General features: G+C 49.8%; 2 protein-coding genes across 3 annotated transcripts in view; both read left to right on the top strand.

The window, feature by feature from the left end:
* Positions 1–17,595, top strand: part of LOC127033358 (zinc finger protein 707-like) — a 90,557-nt gene that overhangs the window by 19,930 nt on the left and 53,032 nt on the right. The window lies entirely within an intron of this gene.
* On the top strand, positions 5,026–16,040 carry LOC127033342 (zinc finger protein RFP-like). The gene is made up of 7 exons (XM_050921369.1): positions 5,026–5,460; positions 9,809–9,904; positions 10,469–10,699; positions 11,274–11,296; positions 12,026–12,141; positions 13,288–13,347; positions 14,219–16,040. Exons 1-7 carry the CDS (start codon positions 5,044–5,046, stop codon positions 14,731–14,733), a joined length of 1,458 nt encoding a protein of 485 aa, XP_050777326.1. The 5' UTR covers positions 5,026–5,043; the 3' UTR covers positions 14,734–16,040.

Consider the following 17,595-nt stretch of genomic DNA (forward strand, 5'->3'; position numbering starts at 1 on the left):
TATAACTCCTGTTTGTTTTCACTACAAATATATCTCAGTGCTGTGATGTTCTACTGTCGCTGATCCTCAGTTGAATCAAACAAGCTGGTGTTGTCCCGATGGCTTACCTGGGAATTTCTGAGTATCCCTCAGTGGAGAGGGGCTGGACACTACAGAAGGACACATCAGGGGGTTGTAGACGAGTTTGTGCTTAGTGTTAACCTGCAAGGGAAAGTAAAGACTGGCAGAGCCTTGATGAGTTCATGTGGGGAAGTGAAAGGCTGGGGGTGACAGGGAACTGACAACCATTGAAGCAGAAGCATGGCTCCCTCGTGCTGAGACCGGGGGGGATACCAGGAGATTCACTGTCCGGGGTGTTGGGACAGTGCTGAATGTTTATGAATTACTGCACTTCTTATTAATGAATGTGCTGAACATGAATGTGGTCCGGCTTGACATGTTTGAATTTGCTAGAGGATTCGGGAGCAGGGCCTTCTGAGCATCACATGGTTAATGTGGAAATTCTCTATTCAGCGTGTCTATTCTGTCACTGACTTTAGTCAGTCAATATGCTGGCTCACTAGGTAAAGAAACCGTATAAAAAGGAGATCAGTGAGCTTGGCAGAAACAGACCCAAGGCAAAATAATCCCTTTGGAAGGCATTGTGCTGACAGATTGAGTGAATGATTGATAAGAGAATAAACATGGGGTGATGTCTGGTGGGTACCCCTTCTGCAGTCCCTTCCAAACTATTAATCAGTAGAAAATTAGTACTAAAATGTCCACAGGGCATGTGACTCCTTTGAAAGCCACTGCCTTGGGGCAATCCTTGATAGACCAGGTAACTGAGAAGAGAAGACAATAAAAGAGAGAAATCCTCATTTAGATCAGTAGCCAATCAAAATACTGTGTGGGACCAGCATGATTACTGAAGGTTTTTGCTTGGGGAATTGAGGCTCACTAGGGAGACGTGCATTGGATAGAATTCCAGAAGAAGTATAAGGTTTTCTTGAATAAACTGTTGTGCATGGAGTCTACTGAATCTGACTTGTTGATTGGTACCGGGAAGCATTCTGCCCAGCTGTGAGCCATTAAAGATCCAGTTCAACATTTGGTAGCAGAGGATGGTTACCATGTCAGTGAATAAGTTAATGTTTCTCAACTGGTTGGATAAGCTAAAATATTGTCTTAAGATATTAGACTCAGTGGCCAGGGAACCAAAGATTGGATCAGATTGGTTATAGATTATTGGGAGAGAGGGAAATACACAGGCACGTGGAGTTGAATTAGTGCTATCTTCAAGTCTATGATGTTCTGCAAGTGCGAGCAAGGTGAGTTTACTCTGGAGGACCCCCCGAAGCCGCCGGCTATGGTAAATGAGTGCTTGTTAAGACAGGTGTTTAAAAGCTTGGGGTCTGATCCATGTGTGACTGCTGCAGTCTCTACATGGCATAAGAAAGGTTTGGACAACTTGTAGGGGAATCAACAGGGCTAGTTTCCCAAGAAAGTCCAAACAGTAGCATGAGTCATCTGTGCTATGTCTCCAGCTGTAAATAAGCTCACAGAAAAGCACAATACCTATGAATATGAAAAGGAAAATTTGGAAAAGGAATTGGAAAAACTAAAATTGCAACATGAAAACCAGAATGAAAATCCGGATAGTTGGATGGAGACAGGGGTCCCAGGGCATGGTCAGGGAGTAGTGGGGGTTGGATGGGGCTGGGAGTCCTGGGGGGCAGTCAGGGAGCAGGGGGGGTTCAATTGGGGTGGAGGTACCAGATGGTGGTCAGGGTGCAGGGGGAGTGGATAGGAGGTGGGAGATCTAGGGAACAATCAATGGGCAGGGAGCTGAGCGGGGTTGGATAGGATCTAAACTTACCATGCACAGAGCAATCGCCCTGTATCCCAGAATCCGACAGTCCCACCCCATTGTGTGACATATTGGTCCGAGCGTTCTTTTATCTCTTTTCCCTCTCTAGGACGTCAGAGGCATCTCGCTCAGACTCATGGCAACTTCTCACTCCCGCTCACACTTCTTGAGACTGGGCAGGGCTTGGACACCAGGTGAAAGCCACATCTCCCCTCAGCACAGTATGAACAGGAGCCACATTTCTGCTACTTTCACTTTATGGGAAAGATTATGAACTTGTTACATCCCTGGGGAATTGGCTGCCTGTAGACACTGGGGATATAATATGGGCCTTTCACTGCTAGGTCTCTGCTCACCATAGGCTCTGACTTACATTTTTTCCCAGGAATGCTCCACCCCTGCTCTGCCCTCATGCCCTGCCCCCACTATGCCCATCCCCTGAGGCCCTGCCCTCGCCCTGCCTCTTCCCAGCCATACTCTGCCTCCTCCCCTAAGGCCGTGCCCTCGTCTGCCTCTTCCCGCCCCTGTGCCAACTCCTCCCCAAAGCCAATCTGCAGCTTGCTGCTCTCCGCCCTCGCCCAAGCACCTCCCCTAGCCACCAAACAGCTCATTGGCAGCCCTGCAGAAAAGCTGCGGCTGGTGGGTGCTGAGCTCCCCCTATATTTGTTCCATGAGTGTTTGAGCTCTGGAGCACCCATGGGGTCAGCACCTCTGCTGCTTACAGTCATGGGACTGAGCAGTAACCAAGTATAAACAGTGACTTACAATGAGACGTGGCCACATCCTGCTGTTAACCGGCAGGTTGGTAAGGCCTAAATTTACAGCAGTGGCCTAATTTTGGGTGTCTCGGTTTATCTCCTCGACATACAGGAGTTCAGGGCATGTATACCACCTGCATTCGCAGCTGCAGCCAGAGTCAGTGGGCGCTGTGGGTGCCCAGCCCCTTGGAGAACCAGCCCTTAAGCACTTAGGTCAGTATCCAAATTTAGACCCTAAATCAAAAGACATTCTTGACGTTTGGACCCAGCCCATCATTGTGCTCTGGCTCCTGGTCCGGCCAGCACGGCTGTTTGTGCCTCCTCCCCAGCAGCTGCAGGCACAGGGAGTGCTCCTGGGAGGGGCAGGATGGAGTGGGATTAGGACATGGACAGGCTGGAGAAGGAAGGGACGGAAAGGGATAGAGGGGTGTGGCCAGGGTGAAGCTGCACCTCTTGTACTCTGCACCCCAGCAAAGCCCCTTAGGACCATTAAACCAGGGATTCAGCTCTGGCTGGAGCTCAGCACTTGCCTAGCTGCTGCTAAGGTCTGCACTGGTCCTTGCAGCCACTGAATAGGGGGGCTATTGAACCAATCCTCTCCATGCCTCAGTTTCCCCATCTATATAATGCTTGTGTGTCTGTTCGCATTACAGTTTATGGAGGACGAGGGCCCCATAGTGCAGAGCTCTGAGCAGTTGGTGAGCAAATAGACCCAGAAAGCTAATGATTCAGTGTCCCAATCCTGACAGGTCTCAGCATCCCAGTGATGTCAAAAGGACTGGAGTAGGTAAAGTTACAGTCACAATTTATTGAGAAAGGGATAGAGCACAAAAATGCTTCCCACCCACCCCCCCCCCCGTCTAATGGAATGTCTCTAAGTAACCAGCTGAACACAGTACATCCCCAGGGCCCAGGGACAGAAATGACAGGTACGCTATGTACCATTCCAGTCTTTTTCCTTTCCGTAACCCTGTACCAAAGCACTGAATCTGCTCTGCTCTGCAATGCTGAGCGAAGACCCAGCTACCTGAGGGAGCAGCAGGGCAAAAGTGTTTGAATGATGCCTGCAAATCTCAAGCCTTACAGAGACCAGCACTTCACTCTACAGAGTTGCTGCAATGTCTTGATTAACCACATTGTTCAACTGAGGCAACACTGAAGGTTTTAGCACCTGTGGTCCAGGCCCTGCATTCCATATCTGTGAACTTCACACTTTCAGCAGCAAAGCTGAGGTTTTCATTAAATTTCATAGATTATCAGGGTTGGAAGGGACCTCAAGAGATCATCTAGTCCAACCCCCTGCTCAAAGCAGGACCAATCCCCAAATTGCCCCCTCTAGGATTGAACTCACAGCCTTAGGTTTAGAAGGCCGATACTCAAACCACTGAACCCAGGTAACTAGCTGCAGCTGCAGCAGCATCTCTGTGCAGCACGGCTCCCTCACCACAGCTGAATTCCCTCTTCTTGTCCCCAGTGGTGGATTCCAAGACTGCCCCAGGCCTCCTCAGTCTGTCCCCACATCCCCTCCTGCAGCCGCAATAGGCAAGTGGCCTGAGAGGTCTCTGTTTATACCACACCAGGTACCCTGCAGGCCCTAGGGTGAGCTCCCCGCACACCCACTGCCCTCGGCCGTTGGGCTCCAGCCCTCACCTGGGGGACAGGAGCTTGGTCTCCCTGCAGTCCTTGGTCTCTCTGCCTGGACTGACAAACAGGGAGAAAATGGGGGCAGGCCTTGCTGGGTGTGGTTGCGTTACAGGGGCACCTGCCCCATTAGGGCCCAGGCTGAGATCCCAGCACATTCCACAGGCCCCTGAGCTGCCATCAGATGGACTTTCAGCCTCAGTCCGTGTGGTGGTGGGGGAAGCACTGGGTTACTGCCCTGGGGGAGCTGCTGGGGGAGGGAGGAGATTTACCTGCTCACAGACAACTTTAACAGTTCTAAAGCTTCAACTTTTTGAATCCCAGTGTCCAGTGTCATTAAATAGTTCTGGTCTGGCCAAAATATTGTCTGATCCCCCCATAATTTCCCACAACCGTGAACATTTTAACTGGAATGAAATGCTTAAAACCCAGATTGTTGTGCCGCTGTGATAGTTTAAATCAATAAATATAAAAATTGTTTAAAATAAACATCAACTGTCAAAATTACATAGTATTAAAAAAAATCTGCCCAGCCTGACTATCCTGTCTTAGACACAGCTCCTGCTCCTCCAGGCTCATCCTCACAGGGGGCTGCCTCAGTGACCCTCCACATCAGCATAGGGGCTGATTGCAGGACCGGAGGCATGTGGGGTGAAATTGGTTGGGTCCTTCCTGCTCAGCAAACAGCATGAGCCATTTGCAGGCAAGGAACCACCCCCTTGCTGCTGCAGGCGGGGCATCGTTTGAATTCAGGAAATTGAAACAAAGCCTGTTACAAACTGCCTAGAGGGAGCCATGGCTGCAGAGAGCCCCGTGGAAAGTCTCCAGGGGGAAGTTACATGTCCCGTCTGTCTGGAGTATTTCACAGAACCTGTCACTCTGGAGTGTGGGCACAATTTCTGCCGAGCCTGCATCAGCCAGTGCTGGGAGGGATCCGATACAGCCGCCTCCTGCCCTCAGTGCAGAGAAACTGTGCAACAGGGAAACCTCAGGCCCAACCTGCAGTTAAGAAACATGGTAGAAATCGCCAAGTGGCTGAGTTTACGGGCAGCAAAGGGAGCAGGAGGGGATGGGGTGTGTGGGGAACACCTGGAGGCTCTGAAACTGTTCTGTGAAGAGGATCAAACCCCCATCTGTGTGGTGTGCGACAGATCCCGGGCTCACCGTGCCCACACGGTGGTTCCCATACAGGAGGCTGCCCAGGAGTACAAGGTAGGGAATTCCTATCAGATTTAGTGGGTTAACTTTTGGGTTTTCATTACAGGCTAATTTCACTGAATGTTACTGACACAGGTGTGACCCATCATTCAGCTCTGTAAAGTCTTCATTGTATGGGGAGATGCTATAACAAAATTCAGAGGGGTAGCCGTGTTCTGTATCCACAAAAACAATGAGGAATTGCAACCCATCAGTCCATTTGAAGCCCATCTGAAGAAGTGGGTCTTTACCCATGAAAGCTTAATCCCAAATAAATCTATTAGTTTTTAAGGTGCCAGTGGACTCGTTTTTATAACAAAATTAATGATCTGGCAGTGTGGAAACAGAGGCAAAGTATCAAGTCTTTAAAGCAGGACCTACCTCACCCCTTCCCTGGGGCCCGGCCCCTTCCCCCCAAAACTGTGCTCACTCCATACCCCCCTCTCTCCGTTGCTCACTCTCACTCCCTTTCACCGGTTTGGGGCAGGGGGTTGGGTTTGGGGTGTGGGTGCAAGCTCTGGGCTGGGGCCAAGAGATTCGCAGTGTGGGAGGTGGGCTCTGGGCTGAGCCTGGGGCAGGGGGTTGGGGTGCAGGAGGGGGCTCTGGGCTGGGGCAGAGTATTAGGGTGCAGGAAACAGTCCAGGGTGCTGGCTCTGGGAGGAGGGTCAGGGCTTGGGCAGAGGGTACAGGGTATAGGAGGGAGTATGGGATGCTGGGTGCAGGAGGGGGCATGGGGTGCTGACTTACCTTGAGCAGCTCCTGGTCAGTGGTGCAGCAGGGCTAAGGCAGGCTCCCTACCCCAGCCCAACGCCACTCCCGGAAGGGGCCAACGCGCATAAAATCATAGACTATTAGGGTTGGAAGGGACCTCAGGAGGTATCTAGTCCAATCCCCTGCTCAAAGTAGGACCAATCCCCAACTAAATCATCCCAGCCAGGGCTTTGTCAAACCTGACCTTAAAAACCTCTAAGGAAGGAGATTCCACCACCTCCCTAGGTAACCCATTCCACTGCTTCACCACTCTCCTAGTGAAATAGTGTTTCCTAATATCCAACCTAGACCTCCCCCGCTGCAACTTGAGACCATTGCTCCTTGTTCTGTCATGTGCCACCACTGAGAACAGCCGAGCCCCATCCTCTTTGGACGCCCCTCATCAGATAGTTGAAGGCTGCTATCAAATCCCCCCTCACTCTTCTCTTCTGCAGACTAAATAAGTCCAGTTCCCTCAGCCTCTCCTCATAAGTCATGTACTGCAGCCCCCTAATAATTTTTGTTGCCCTCTGCTGGACTAACTCCAATTTGTCTACATCCCTTCTGCAGTGCAGGGGATCAAAACTGGACACAATACTCCAGGAGTGGCCTCACCAGTGTGGAATAGAGGGGAATAATCACTTCTCTCGATCTACTGGCAATGCTCCTACTAATACAGCCCAATATGCCATTGGCCTTCTTGGCAACAAGGGCACACTGCTGACTCATATCCAGCTTCTCATCCACTGTAATCCCCAGGTCCTTTTCTGCAGAACTGCCGCGTAGCCAGTCGATCCCCATCCTGTAGCGGTGCATGGGATTCTTCTGTCCTAAGTGCACGACTCTGCACTTGTCCATGTTGAACGTCAGCAGATTTCTTTGACCCAATCCTCCAATTTGTCTAGGTTACTCTGGACCCTATCCCTACCCTCCAGCATATCTACCTCTTCCCCCAGCTTAGTGTCATTGCAAACTTGCTGAAGGTGCAATCCATCCCATCATGCAGATCATTAATAAAGATGTTGAACAAAACTGGCCCCAGGACTGATCCCTGGGGCACTCCGCTTGATACCCACTGCCAACTAGACATCGAACCATTGATCACTACCTGTTGAGCCTGACAATCTAGCCAGCTTTCTATCCACCTTTTAGTCCATTCATCCAATCCATACTTCTTTAACTTGCTGGCAAGAATACTATGGGAGATCGTATCAAAAGCTTTGCTAAAGTCAAGATATATCACATCCATCACTTTCCCCATATCCACAGAGCCAGTTATCTCCTCATAAAAGGCAATCAGGCTGGTCAGGCATGACTCGCCCTTGGTGAATCCATGTTGACTGTTCCTGATCACCTTCCTCTCCTCTAAGTGCTTCAGAATGGATTCCTTGAGTACCTGCTCCATGATTTTTCCAGGGATTGAGGTGAGGCTGACCGGTCTGTAGTACCCTGGGTTCTCTTTCTGTACTTTTTAAAATATAGGCACTATATTTGCCTTTTTCCAAATATCCGGAACCTCCCCTAATCGCCACAAGTTTTCATAGATAATGGCCAATGGCTCTGCAATCACATCACCCACTCCCTCAGTACTCTTGAATGCATTAGAACTGGACCCCTGGACTTGTGCACATCCAGTTTTTCTAAATAGTCCTTAACCTGTTCTTTCACCACTCAGGACTGCTCACCTCCTCCCCATAGTGTCCTGCTCAGTGCAGCAGTCTGGGAGTTGACTTTGTCTGTGAAGACCGAGGCAAAAGAAGCATTGAGTACTTCAGCTTTTTCCACATCATCTGTCACTACGTTACCTTGCCCATTCAGTAAGGGTCCCACACTTTCCTGACCTTCTTCCTGTCCTGCTTTGAGCAGGGGGTTGGACTAGATGACCTTCTGAGGTCCCTTCCAACCCTGATATTCTATGATTCTTCTTGTTGCTAACATACCTGTAGAAACCCTTCTTGTTACCCTTCACATCCCTTGCTAGCTGCAACTCCAATTGTGCTGCCCCTCTGCCGGCACCGCCCCCACAGCTCCCATTAGCCACAGTTCCCCATTTCTGGCCAATGGGATGTGCGGGGGTGGTGCTTGAAGGAAGGAGCCTGCCTCAGCAGCAGTGGGCAACCCCGCTGCGCTGCCAGAGATCTCAATCAACTGGAGAGTCTCCAGGATCGACTAGTCTAGCTAGATAAAAAGTGGGAAGGGAAACTGAGGCATAAAGCAGTGCAGTAAGTTGCCCACAGTCACCCACCATGTCAGTGAGAGACCTTAGCATAGAGCCCAGATCTCCCCAGACCAAATCTTGAATCACTTTGCCATGCTGCCATCTTTGCATCACCCCACCCAGTGATGAAGTGTGTATGTTAGGAGGGAGAGACGCATTGATAAAGATCCCAGGACCACCAGAGAAGGAGGTTTTTCACAGGGATTCTGAACTCCTGTTTTCCTCCATGAACGATTCAACTCAGATGCTGCCGGGCTGCACTAGAGGAGATCACGGGGATAAACATTGTGTGGGACTCTGAGCGCCTTCAGTCCACACACAAAAGGGCTCCAGACAGCTCAGGTCCGTGCCAAGTACTACTGGGATTAGACTGGGTTGTAGCAAAACTAACCCCAGGCTGGAGCTGACCGGTGCCAGTCTGACCTGTTCTGTTGTGTACGTGGGCAAGGACCAGCCAAAGTGGTTCCATTAGTCCCACCAGGCAGCCTTTTGAAAACTCCCAGAATGCACTGCTTCCAGGATCTTTACCAGGGAATGGGACCGTGGGGGCCGGGGGGTACCTGCCCATGGAAAGGGGTTAGGACAGCACTGGGGCAAACCCCAACCCATTCTTTATACAAATCTGCATCATGTCTAATTAGGGAGGTCACTGAGGCATCTCCAGAACATAGGACATGGCCACACCTGCCTGCGTGGGCCTGTGCTCGCCAGTATCACTCGCCCTGTGTGGGCCCCACCACCGCTTTTTCCAGCGTGTCCCCACCTGCATCATTCTGCATGAAGGTGCCACCCCAGCCCTGCCCCCACCCTCACTGGTGTCCTCCTGCAGCCTCAGTCTCCTCCTCTCCGTTTTGCACCAGACAAAGCCACGTCCAGTGTTGGGTCCTTACCAGACAGGGACTGTGCAGCTTCAAACCAGATGAATGGCCTCCCGACGTCTCGTGGGGTTTGCCCTGGTGCTTAGACCAGCTCTGCCCAACCAGTGCAGTCCCCAGGGCTACAGGCCTGAAATACCAGCCCATACTTAAACCCTGGTGGCTTCTGAGATTTGTATCACTTGGTTTGTTAAACCTTCTAAAAACAGGTTTATTGATTCATCCCCATGTGACTCCAGTGCCTGTTATGCTCTGTACCACTAATCAGTTCACAAATACCAGTAAAGCTTCGTTATAATTGAGATCTCTATTTACTAAAAAGGCTGGACCGCAACTGGTAACAAATCAGAATATGACACGTCCCCAGTCTCCATTAATGAAGTTTCATCTCCTTGGTGGTCCTGATGTCACATAGTGATTAGAACCACAGTCATCTTGGGTTTTGGGTGGAAAAACGCCCACTTCCAAGCACCTCTCAACTATCCAGATGAAACTTCTCAAATCATTTCTGTTTCTTCAGGAAAGAATCCAGGCCCATTTGAAGACTCTGAGGGAAGAAAGAGAAAAGCTCCTGGGATTGAAAGCAACTGGAGAGGGGAATTGCCGAGAATATCTGGTAGGTGCCAGTTGTTATTAACCAGAAGGGACTGGCAGTGGGAGGTCTGTTTGGAGGCACACTCCTGTGTGGCCTACGTGAACATGGGCTTGTGTGTGTTTCTCCATGACCATGGATTGCTGGTTTGATTCATGTGTAGACAAGCCCTTAGTTTCCATGTCAGTTAATGAGTTAATGTCTAGCCCTTGTGGCTTGCTCAAAAATCCTTCCCAAGTGAACTGAATGTCCCTGTGAAGTGCTATCCACTGTCTCTGGTCATTTTGTGCATTTTTCAAATGTATATTTCTTTTAACTCCCCTGGCATCTCTGTCAGGGTACTGCTGAGTCCTGCTTCCTGCTGCCCTGGGTCTGAATCCCCAGAGACCATGAATAACAGAATATGCTGACCATGACAGGCATGGAAACATCCCTTTCAGAGATACAGGGGCCAAAGGGGAAAGTATGAGAGAATCCCCTGCCTAGGATTTTTAAAGACATTCTCTCTCCTGCACACTCAGCTCTCCATGAAAGGACCCCGGGCTCCATCCATGTCCCTGACCAGCCCTTTTCCCTATTTTCATACAGAAACAAACACAAACCGAGAGGCAGAAGATTGTGTCTGAATTTCAGCAACTGCAGCAGTTCCTGGAGGAACAAGAGCGACTCCTGCTGGCCCAGCTGGAGAACCTGGACAAGGAGATTGTGAAGATATGGAATGAAAATGTCAGTAAACTCTCTGCTCAGATTTTCCACCTCAGTGAGCTGATCAGTGAGATGGAGGGGAAGTGTCAGAAGCCAACAAGTGAATTCCTGCAGGTGAGACTGAATAAGAAACATAAATGGGGGCTCCAGGGCAGCCAGCTCCCTGCTGATTGACTCCTCCTCCTCCCTCCAGCACCACCTGCCTGTTGCAATCAGCTGTACCACTGTGTGAGGGAGATGCTGGGAGAGAGGGGGAGGAGCAGGGAGGGAGTGTGCTCACGAGAGGAGGCAGGGAAGAGGCAGGGTGGAATGGGAGCTGGAAGAGTAGCGCTGGGGTGTGGCATTGGGGGAAGGGGTGGAGTGGGAATGGGGCATGAGGTTGAGCACCCCCAGGGATAATTGGAAACTGGCATCCGTTATTAGAAACATGCCAGATCCCCACACAGGGAAGGGAGGGCTCCTGAATCCTACGCACTGGAGTCCAGCAGTCGGAGACCATGGTGTAACTTGGCGTGTGCATTGCTGACATGAGATATGAGAGATGGAAAGCCCTCATTAGCTCAGGGAATCCATGATCCTAGGCCAGGCTAGGGCCTCTCTTCCCCATATTTGCAAAATCCCTTCCCTGGAATCTCCTGTGTGTGTGTGTCAGACGGGACTGAAATTCTTTTGTCTCTCTCTCTTCTAGGATATTAGAAGCACCTTGAGCAGGTACATGGCTCTCTCTCACTCCCCCTCACACTTGAGAATACTGGCAAAGAGATTGGTGGTGATGTTAGCACTGCATCTCCTCAGGGCTCTAAAATGTGTGAGGAAGGTCACATGTTGGATACGAATCTCTCTCATCAACTTCATCCTAAGGCTCTCACCCTTGTATAGAAGACTCTGGAATTCTCCATTCAGTGAGAAAGACTGACTCCAAGTATTTCCCAGAGATGTCACATCCCTGGGGGGACTGGCTGCTTCAGGATTGTGGGGATGGAATATGGGCCTGTCACTGCTTGGGCACTGGTCACTATTCAGCCAAGGGCAGCAGCGATCGAGAGTCTTTCCCACCTGAGGACTGTTTGGAGACCTGTGTGGAATGAGCTGGGGAAGGGGGAGTTGGTGTTTCAGTCTAGTTCCTAGAGGGCAGATTTCTACAGCACTTCACATGGGAACCTCCTGTCTCTCAGAGCGTGGAGGCCAAGGAGTGAATTAGCCATAGAGACTCATTTCCCCTTTTGTCCCCAGAGCTGTTCTCTCCAGATCCAAGTTGAAGTATATTAATGAGTCCTTGAAGGGAAAGTTGTACGGCCATGGGCTGTGTTGCACCTGCTCTGAGGCTGGGAGAAGTCGAGAAATTCTAACTCCAGGCCCATTAGAGCAGCAACCACTCTAGCCAGAACTTATAATGAGTCATACAGTGAAATATAATCATGTAAAATTGTTTCTCTCCAGGTGTGAGAAGGGGAAGTTCCAGCAGCCAGAGGAGATTTCTCCTGAACTGGAAGAGCGAGTCAGTGGTTTCTCCCGGAAAATGATTGTGGTACTGGAGACTCTGGGGAAGTTCAAAGGTACCTAGAAAGGATCTAGGAATGGAAATTGGGATGAGCCTCTGAGACTGAGGGAGGAGAGTAGCTCTGGTCAATTGGGTCACAATTAGATGATGCCTCTATTTAATTGTTGGGTGAGAATGTCACACACTTGGGGTCCAAGTCACACAGGTTGATCAATTCAAACCTTTATTTCTACCAAAAATATTTCCTGCCATTACAATTACTGTTAAAGAAAGAAATGACTCAGACTCATGGACTTTAAGGCCAGGAGGGACCATCACGATCATCCAGTCTGACCTCCTGCACATTGCAGACCACAGAACCTCACCTACCCACTCCTGTAATAGACCCCTAACCTCTGGCTGAGTTACTGGAATCCTCAAATCATGATTTAAAGACTTCAAGTTACATTGACACTGGTTTAAATCTGCAAGTGACCAGTGCCCCATGCTGCAGAGGAAGGCAGAAAACCCCCCAAGCTCTCTGCCAATCTGACTTGGGGGAAAATTCCTTCCCAACCCCAAATATGGTGCTTCAGAATTGATTCCTTGAGTACCTGCTCCATGATTTTTCCAGGGACTGAGGTGAGGTCAAGGAAAATCAAGTCAAGGATTTCCCCCCACCTCAATTTCCACATTTATAAAATGGTTTTACTATTATTTCTATTTCTGCCTATGGACGACAAGAACCCGTTGTGCTGCTCTCTGTAGAGACTCTGAGTAAAAAGACCCAACAGCTCACAGTTAAAGCCAGGATTTAGGAAACTCTCAACATCCCGTTAGTGTCAAAGCGACTAAAGTGGGCAAAGTTACTTTTATGCCAAAGTCTTTGCAGGCTCTGGGTCTAAGTTATGAGAAAAGGCAGTAAGTGAATGAGACAAACCAACTGGGGTCTGAAGAGTAGGAGGGGATGGGGAGGGGAAAAGTAAATCTCACTTACAGATTATCTGTCCTGGGACGGTTGTGAGGTTGTAAGGATGTTGGATCCATTGCTGGGAGATGCCTGAATGAGTTTCAGACCTTTTTATATTAAATATCTGAGTGTTTCTCGGTGTGTTTCTCTGTCATAATTAAAAGACAGTTCTAGGAGTTGAGAGCGGGGACGCTGTTATAAATATGAAAGCCTTAAATCTCATCCATCTCTTTTCTCCTTTCCCCCCTCCAGACACTCTGCCATTTGCACTAGAGATGAAAAGAGGAGGATCCCTAGGAACATTCAGACAGGGTGAGATTGCAGCTGGAGATTGTCTTTAAATGATCGGAAAACGTCTTCATGAGATTGTAGCTAAAGTTACCAACCAAACCGATACCGACCATGACACACATGGCCCTAAAAACAACACACTGAACAGTGAGGAGCTCCCACGCTGAAGTCACACAAACACTCCTGACACCAACCTTAGTGCTGAGTTCATGCCCAGGCTGCTGAACAGAAAAACTCTCCCTGAGCAGCCTGTGAACAGAGCTCTCTGCCCTGAGGGCTCACACATCCCTCTGCTCTACCCCAGTGCTGGGGGTCTCCCCCATCCGCTTCTCCAACATCCTGCCTTTCCTCTGGGCAGGACTGGGCTCTCCCATTGGAGCAGCTCCCTGCTTCCTGGACTGGGGAGATGCTCTCCGTCTGATGCTGCCAGCTCCTGCCTTCTCTCTGGGCTGGGGATGGGGCTACCCCACCCAATGCCCCCTCCTACTCTTCTCTTAATTAGCTCTTCCTACTCTGGCCGAGAAGTTGAGGCCGTATTTAGGGCAGGGAGCTTCCCTTTGGGGTTCAGACCTGGTACCTGCCTCCTCTGCTCCCTCTTCACCAAAACCTTCCTTGCTGTGTCTCTGATGCTGGGAATGGAGCAGCCCCAGCAGAGGGAGCAGGGAGCTGAAGTCTCAGCAAGCAAATGAAAAACTAATGAAGTGGGTCCCATTACACAGCCTGAGGAACTGCAGTGACATCCCTGCTCAGTCTCAGGTGCCTAGGGCAGAGGCAGCTCCCTAGGATCCAGGCCTGTCCCAGCCAGGACAGGGCTGCTGGGGAGAGTGAGAAATGGTCCCAGCCTCCCGCAGGGCCGAGCTTTGCCCCTAACGCTCTGATTCTCTCTCCCCAGTGAATGTGACTCTGGATCCAGATACGGCTCATCCCAACCTCGTCCTGTCTGAGGACTGGAAAAGTGTGACGCGGGGAGACACACGGCAGCAGCTGCCCAACACCCCTGAGAGATTTGACACTAAGCCCTGTGTGCTGGGCTGTGAGGGATTCACCTCGGGGAGACATTGCTGGGAGGTGGAGGTGGGGGGTGGGGGAGGCTGGGCTGTGGGTGTGGCCAGAGAGTCTGTGAGGAGGAAGGGATGGATCAGCTGTAGCCCTGATGGGGGGATCTGGGCTGTTGGGTGGTTGGGGGATCAGTTCTGGGCTCTTACCTCCCCTGAGAACCCCCTGCCTCGGCGCCGAATCCCCAGCAGGATCCAGGTTTGTCTGGACTGTGACCAGGGGCAGGTGATATTTATTGATGCCGGTGACGAGGCCCCGATCTTCACTTTCCCGCCAGGATCCATCCCTGGGGGAAGAATCCGACCATGGCTCTGGGTGTGGCTGGGATCCCAGCTCAGACTGTGCCCCTGAGGGCGTGTGTGGGGGATATCCCACTGCAGAACTTGAAATCAGCCTTTCGAGCCTCACACACCCCAGTCTGTATGACCTTCGAGGATTCCTGTCTACCCAGCCCCTGGCTCCTCATCTTTATGACCTATGGAAGCCCCTCCCCTTCCCTGCAGCCCCCGGGATGGAAGGGGGCGGGGGGAAGAACCCCAAGGGCTGCAGGAGGAGTGAGGGGCAGTGAGGGGGCTAGGCAGGAGGTAACACTAATAACCAGGTTGGGGACAGGCGGAGGGGGGGGTGGCAGGGACACAGCATGATTCAATCAGGGCTTGGGCATTGGGGAGAAGCAGCACCAGGGAGTGTTTTGTACAGATCTCTGGGATTCGATCTCACTGGGGTCTCCCAGCCAGAGCTCCTGCTGCAGGGGCCCAAGTCACCTTTCCCTGTAACTACAGGACAGCTGGCAACCCTGTGATTGTCACACAGAGGTGGGAGGGGGAGATTGACCCAAAAAAACCCCATTATATAACCTTAAAAAAATCATCAAGGGGTCAGTCTCATGATCTTGTTTAAAACTCCCGAAGTTGGCAGCACAGGGAGAGACAGGGACAGGGCAGTTTAACCAGGGGGAATTAGAAGAAGCAAGAAGAAAAATGTGAATGAAGATTAAACAAGAATAAAGGGAGAGTCTATGAGAAATGATGGAAAAAAAGAAATGAGAAAAGGGACAGGAAAATATCCCTGCCAGGGGGACCAGCCGGGGGCAGCAAGATGGGAAGTCATACAATCAGGGGTGAAAAGGGAGCAGCCGTGAAAGAAGAGGTGTGAAAGAGAGGAGAGGACCGTGGGAGAGACATCAGAAAATAAACAGTGGTGGGAAGTGAGGGCTAGAAAAATGAGTAGAAAAGGACAATGTGAAAGAAAAGGGAGAAGGAAAGGGAACGTGCGAGGGATGGAGAGATTTCTTACAAGTTCCTGAAAGTGAGACTGTAACTCATTAATTCCCTATATTAATTCCTGGGCAACTTTACTGTTGTGCTATTAAGAAAACTGTTCTTGGTAGCTGGGGATCTCCTTTCTATGCTGTGGTTATTAAGGCTCCTTCTCAGCTCTGTAGGTTTGGGACAAGGATGTTCATGAGAAAGCTGGCAAACCTAATTCTGTAAATAAAACATTACAAACAATTCTTCTAGTTTGTTCCACTTTACTGTCCCAGCTGCAGCTGCCGGGGGCAGAATCATGGGATTTACTTCCTGACTTGACTGTGTCCCCCCAGCCCCCACAGGGACTATCGCGCCTCTAGGAGGAGAGTTTGGGTTTACTGTGATGTGTCACTATCCAGCCTGTGCTCTGTCTCTGTCCTGTGCACACCCATGTCAATCAGGAATTGCTCAGCTGTGCTCTGCAGAGAGGTGACTGGTTACACAGGGTGCAATCCATGAAGGGACTTGGTGTCGCAATGTTGAGCGTCATGGCAGAGCCTCATTTGTGAACAACTAGAAAATCACAGTCTGCAACTCTGCGAAGCTGAGTTGGGCCCTGAACTCCCTACACAGTGCACGGACATCACACTGACTCTTTCACTAGCTGGTGTTTCTCTTAATGCCTCAGCTCCTGGAATCCTGTGATTGGGTGGCAATTTCAGCGCTCACTCTCATAGACTCATAGACTCTAGGACTGGAAGGGACCTCAAGAGGTCATCGAGTCCAGTCCCCTGCCCTCATGGCAGGACCAAATACTGTCTAGACCATCCCTAACCCTCTAACAAAGATCACTTTCTTGCTCTCAGGGCTGAGTAGAAAAGATTGAGAATGTGAGCAGAGTGAATCCTGAATGTTCAGAAAACATACAAAAAGTCCAGAATGTGATTTTTTAAAAAACCCTTGTGCTTCGTTCAGCAACTCTCCTGATTTTTGGTTACGTGATGCTGGCAATGCTGCCTTGGCAATGATCAGTTCATGTTTTCAGGTCTTGTCTCCAGCAAAGGCTCTAAGGACCTACATTAAAAAAATGAAAGTTCTAATTTATCTCTTTGCTTCAGCCCCAGTCCAGGGGGGCTGGGCTTATTTGCTTTGTGGGCCCACAGCCCCGCTCTATGCGCATTTCCACACCTTGGCCTCTCTGTCTATTTCCCTGTCTATAAGTGTGCTGTTTCAGATAAATCATGGCACTAAATTAGGGGGCTTTCCATGGGTAGCAGAGATTTAAGGCCTGAATTCTCACAGTCTTGCCAGTCCCAAACTTTTAAAAAATGATGAGTCAGGACCCCTGAAATTGCCTTAAAAACCATGAGACTTACTTAAATATAACAGTAATAACTACTGGGTTCTTTCTATTCATCCTCTGCCTTCTCAGATCGTTAGGCTTCACTCAGATCATAAAAAGAACAGGAGTACTTGTGGTACCTTAGAGACTAACAAATTTATTTCAGCATAAGCTTTCGTGGGCTACAGCTCACTTCTTAACTTAGATTTAAACAGAGACTGGGAATGGTTGGGTCATTACACTAATTGAATCTATTTCCCTATGTTAAGTTCCCACCCCTTCTATGGGTCATCTTGATTATCACTTCAAAAGTTTTTTTTCTCATGCTGATGATAGCTCATCTCAATTGATTAGACTCTTCTTGATGGTATGCATACTTCCACCTTTTCATGTTCTCTATATGTATAAATATTTTCTGTCTGTGTGTTCCACTCTATGCATCCAAAGAAGTGGGTTGTAGCCCACGAAAGCTTATGCTGAAATAAATGTGTTAGTCTCTAAGGTGCCACAAGTACTCCTGTTCTTTTTGAGGATACGGACTAACACAGCTGCTACTCTGAAACCACACAGTTTGTATCTTTTTCTTTTTCCCTCTGCAATCAAGAAAACTGGAAAGTTCCT

The sequence above is a fragment of the Gopherus flavomarginatus genome, chromosome 12, assembly GCF_025201925.1.
Source record: "Gopherus flavomarginatus isolate rGopFla2 chromosome 12, rGopFla2.mat.asm, whole genome shotgun sequence".
Classification (NCBI taxonomy): domain Eukaryota; kingdom Metazoa; phylum Chordata; order Testudines; family Testudinidae; genus Gopherus; species Gopherus flavomarginatus.

Coding starts and splice junctions, on each gene's coding strand:
- LOC127033342 (XM_050921369.1), top strand. CDS start 5,044: ATGGCTGCAGAGAGCCCCGTGGAAAGTCTCCAGGGGGAAGTTACATGT. Junction 9,905..10,468: donor GGAATTGCCGAGAATATCTG/GTAGGTGCCAGT, acceptor ATTTTCATACAG/AAACAAACACAAACCGAGAG. Junction 13,348..14,218: donor CCTAGGAACATTCAGACAGG/GTGAGATTGCAG, acceptor CTCTCTCCCCAG/TGAATGTGACTCTGGATCCA.